The sequence below is a fragment of the Sinocyclocheilus rhinocerous genome, unplaced genomic scaffold (genome assembly GCF_001515625.1).
Source record: "Sinocyclocheilus rhinocerous isolate Xijiao unplaced genomic scaffold, SAMN03320098_v1.1 scaffold372, whole genome shotgun sequence".
Lineage (NCBI taxonomy): Eukaryota > Metazoa > Chordata > Actinopteri > Cypriniformes > Cyprinidae > Sinocyclocheilus > Sinocyclocheilus rhinocerous.
This window is the reverse complement of record NW_015626057.1, coordinates 233720-237724: the sequence shown is the minus strand read 5'-3', so window position 1 is coordinate 237724 and position 4005 is coordinate 233720. Positions and strand designations below refer to the sequence as shown.

At 42.9% G+C, this 4005-nt stretch overlaps 1 protein-coding gene across 1 annotated transcript in view; it reads left to right on the top strand.

The window, feature by feature from the left end:
• Positions 1–4005, top strand: part of bub1 (BUB1 mitotic checkpoint serine/threonine kinase) — a gene marked incomplete at its 5' end in the record, with an annotated part of 27852 nt that overhangs the window by 2463 nt on the left and 21384 nt on the right. The window contains 4 exons of the mRNA XM_016514608.1: positions 1848–1989; positions 2076–2272; positions 2583–2629; positions 2720–2802. Of these exons, the coding sequence (XP_016370094.1) occupies positions 1848–1989; positions 2076–2272; positions 2583–2629; positions 2720–2802 (469 nt within the window). The remainder of the gene's footprint in view (positions 1–1847; positions 1990–2075; positions 2273–2582; positions 2630–2719; positions 2803–4005) is intronic.

Below are 4005 nucleotides of genomic sequence, written 5' to 3'. Positions count from 1 at the left end.
TCTTTTCTGATGAAGAAACAAACTCATCTACATCTTGGATGGCCTAAAGGTGAGCAAAATTTCATTTTTGGGTGAACTATTCCTTTAAAGGAACACTCCACTATTTTTGAAAATAGGCTATAGCCGATCTCCAGGTCTGGCGGTAGCACTTTTAGCTTAGCTTAGCATAGATCATTGAATCTGATTAGACCGTTAGCATCTCGCTCAAAAATGACCAAAGAGTTTCTATATTTTTCCTATTTAAATGATATTAATAGGAAAAATATGATATTACGCAGCGCCTGAAAATAGGCGAACTTCCGTCAACATAACCAACGTGACCACCTGCTTGCACAGGGAGCGTGCTGGGAACTATTTTCAGGCGCTGCGTAATATATAGTAATATATATATATAGTAATATATAATAATAATATGTATAGTTCCTAGCCATATCGGCCTAGAAAATCGCAACTTTTCATTTTCCGTCGGTCTTAGCACACGATGTAACTACAGAAGAGTCAAGTTTTAAATAGAAAAAATATAGAAACTCTTCAAAAATAGTGGAGTGTTCCTTTAAATCTATGTGTTTTTCCTCCAAAGCATAGGATGATATTCCTTATCAATGAATCCATGATTTTCTGTGTTGTCTATAGGATACAGCAGGACAGGAACGGTATAGAACTATTACTACAGCTTACTATAGAGGAGCCATGGGCTTCATCCTCATGTACGACATCTCAAATGAAGAGTCCTTCAATGCAGTGCAGGACTGGTGAGCAGCTTTAATCCGGAATCCATAGGGTTTATCCACTGAAGTTATGTGCCATAAATGCGCTTTTGCTTTCAGGGCAACACAGATTAAGACCTATTCATGGGATAACGCTCAGGTGATATTAGTGGGGAACAAATGTGACATGGATGAAGAGAGGGTGGTGCCTTTTGAGAAGGGCAAACACTTGGCCGACCAGTTAGGTAAGTTATATGTCCAGCCTTTATCTGATTCATTGGTTTTTGATCTGATTTCTTCGGATTCGTTCTCACAGGGTTTGAGTACTTCGAAGCCAGCGCCAAGGAGAACATCAACGTCAGACAAGTATTCGAGCGCTTAGTTGACATTATCTGTGTGAAGATGTCCGAGAGAGTCGATACGGATCCACCCATGGTCACCGGTGCCAAAACCACCCGGCTAACCGATAAGCCGCCCCAGCTACCTCAGAATTGTTGCTGATTTCCATCTCAATTGCCCACTGCTCCGGGTGTGTGTTCACGGTGTGTGTGTGTTCACTGCTGTGTGTGTGCACTTAGGATGGGTTAAATGCAGAGCACTAATTCCAAGTATGGGTAACCATACTTGGCCACATGTCACTTCACTTTCAAAATGAAAACAAAATAATGCAACTCAGAATATGATGCAAACATGCAATAATTAAATGTTAAACAAGACAAATATCCTTTATGTATTTAATCTCATTTTATTAACCAATGTCTTTGCTTCTGACCTTCGATGATCCAGTTCAACCATACTAATCAGCACAAATTACTCTAGACAAACATTTGTGTGTCTTTTTTTATTGCTGAAGTGTTTTGAAATTTGGATGTAAATTTACTTTCCCTTCAACCTGATGCTTATTCATTTCACTTTTGGTGTGAAAAGGGTTTTATATTTGCCAAAAATATAACTTTTTTATTTTAAAAACAAACAAGCAAGCCCTGTCCAGATTTAAAAAGTAACGTAACGCATTACTTTCCATAAAAAGTAACTAAGTAACGTAATTAGTTACTTTTTTATGGAGTAACGCAATATTGTAATGCATTACTTTTAAAAGTAACTTTCCCCGACACTGTCTCGTGGTTTGTGCTGTGGCAGGTTTGTGCAGTTTCTGGAGAGCAAGCTGTCGCTGGAAGAGAGGAAGGGTATATCTGTGGTGCTGGAGCGCCTGGTGCAGACCTTCCTTCAGGAGGAGCGATACCACAACGACCCGCGGTACATCACTCACTGCCTCAGATGTGTAGGTTCACTCATACGCTAACAGTCACTGCTTTGAGGATAGTGACTTGCTCTTGGAGATGAACGCCGTGCTTTCACTCTGTGCAGGCGAATTTCTGCAGCGATCCCATCGAGGTGTACAGCTATCTGCACAGCCAGTGCGTGGGGACGCAGACGGCGGCGCTCTATATAGACTGGGCCCGTCAGTACGAGGAGAAAGGCCAGCTGTCCCAGGCTGAGATGGTGTACCAGAGAGCTCTGGAGAGCAAGGCTCAGCCACAGGACAGTGTGCTGCAGCAGTACAGGTGAGTGAGCCAGAACGGCCCGATCACAGCCCAGATGACCTTCAGCCTAGGGACCGTTCAGCCAAAACTAATATTCTGTCTTCATTTACTCACCCTCGAGTTGTTCCAAACCTGTACGAGTTTCACAAAAGAAGATATTTTGGAAGCTGTTTGGCTACCCACATTCTTCAAAATCTCTTCTTTTGTGCTCAACAAAAGCTCATACAGGTTTGGAACAACTTAAGCTGAGCTGTCCCTTTAATGCTCTGCTAATGCATGCATCTTTCAGTAAAAATAGTGAGCCCCTCCAAATGTCTTGTTGTGTGTGCAGGCTCCTCCAGGGCCGGATGTCTGTGAGTGCTCAGACAGATGCATCAGGTAGAGTAACTTGTGCTTGAGGTCCATCAGTGGTTATACTGTGAGCGAGGAGAGTATAACCTGTACACCGCTGTCTCTCCACTGACTCAGATCATGTGCGGCAGCCTCTTCAGAACTCGCAGCTGGTGAACCAGAACCCCAGACAGAGAGACGCTGTTCAAGCACAGTGCAAGGTACTGCCCTGATCTCATCTACTACTGCAGATCTCGAATTCACAAACATTATGATAAAGATCTGCTATTTACTCCAAATCTGTGTGACTGACTGATGTCTGTGGAACAAAAAGAGGTGAATATTAGGCTGGGAGTGGGAAAAGAAAAGAGAAAAAGATGTTAGTTAGCTGAAGCAAAAGCAGCTCTTAAAGTCTTAATTTGCCCTTCCACAAAGTAAGGTCTTAAATCCATTAAGTCATGGCATTAAATTATGCATGCACTGATCTGCCAGTATCTTGTTTCCAGTACAAACATCCTTAAATCAAGACACATTTACTTGAGATGCAAACTGAACATATGAAATCTTGTTTTCTGAGAAATTGATGCTCAAAACAAGAATAAATATCTGTCATTGAAATATCAAAACTTGTTTTTCTTTGATTTAAGTTGATTTTTCTGAGCCCAGATGGATGGTTCTTGTTTTACTATTAACTCCCTTTTTTGATCAGTTTCTCATAAAACAAGATGTCTTATTTAGTCATTATGCTTGAAGTAAATTTATTTAGATTTGAGAGACTTTAGACATTTGCACTAGAAAACATTTGTACTTCATCTTGGGGAAACGACTGTTTCCTGATCCTGGGAGAGTAGACTACAATGCCGGCTGTTCTGACTCACAGACTGTAAGTACGTTTTTTATATTTAAAGAATTTGCCACTGATGATTCAAACGCGAGTTTTGGGCAGTGCGATTAATCGAAACCGTCATAAAATCGCGATTTGAGCTTGCGCGATTTCTAAATCGCTTTATAGCACGATTTTCCGCGCCTCCGACCTCGCGCAGTATGCTATCCGAACCAATCAGAATGCCGGAACGGACCGGGCGGGCATACAAACGTAACGCCAGGTCCACACACTCCGTCTGTGGTGCATATTTTTTCCGCACCCATGTTAACGGATCAGAGCGTTCACACTGCACGCGATTGCGGTCCGGCAGTGTGCTCCAGGAGCGGTGCGTCTGCAGCAGTCATGCTGCGATCGTTTCCGCACGGAGTCTATAGGCCCGGGTATACTTCACTCTCCGCGTTCCATTCTGTCTCGCGCACAGCCGTGTCCGCACAGCTTTCAAAGTATACTCAACCGCGGATGAGTGCGGACGGACGAGCTCGACACAGGCGCAAGTCTATTTCTGCTGTGCTGCACGCGCTGAATTAAAGTGACAGCG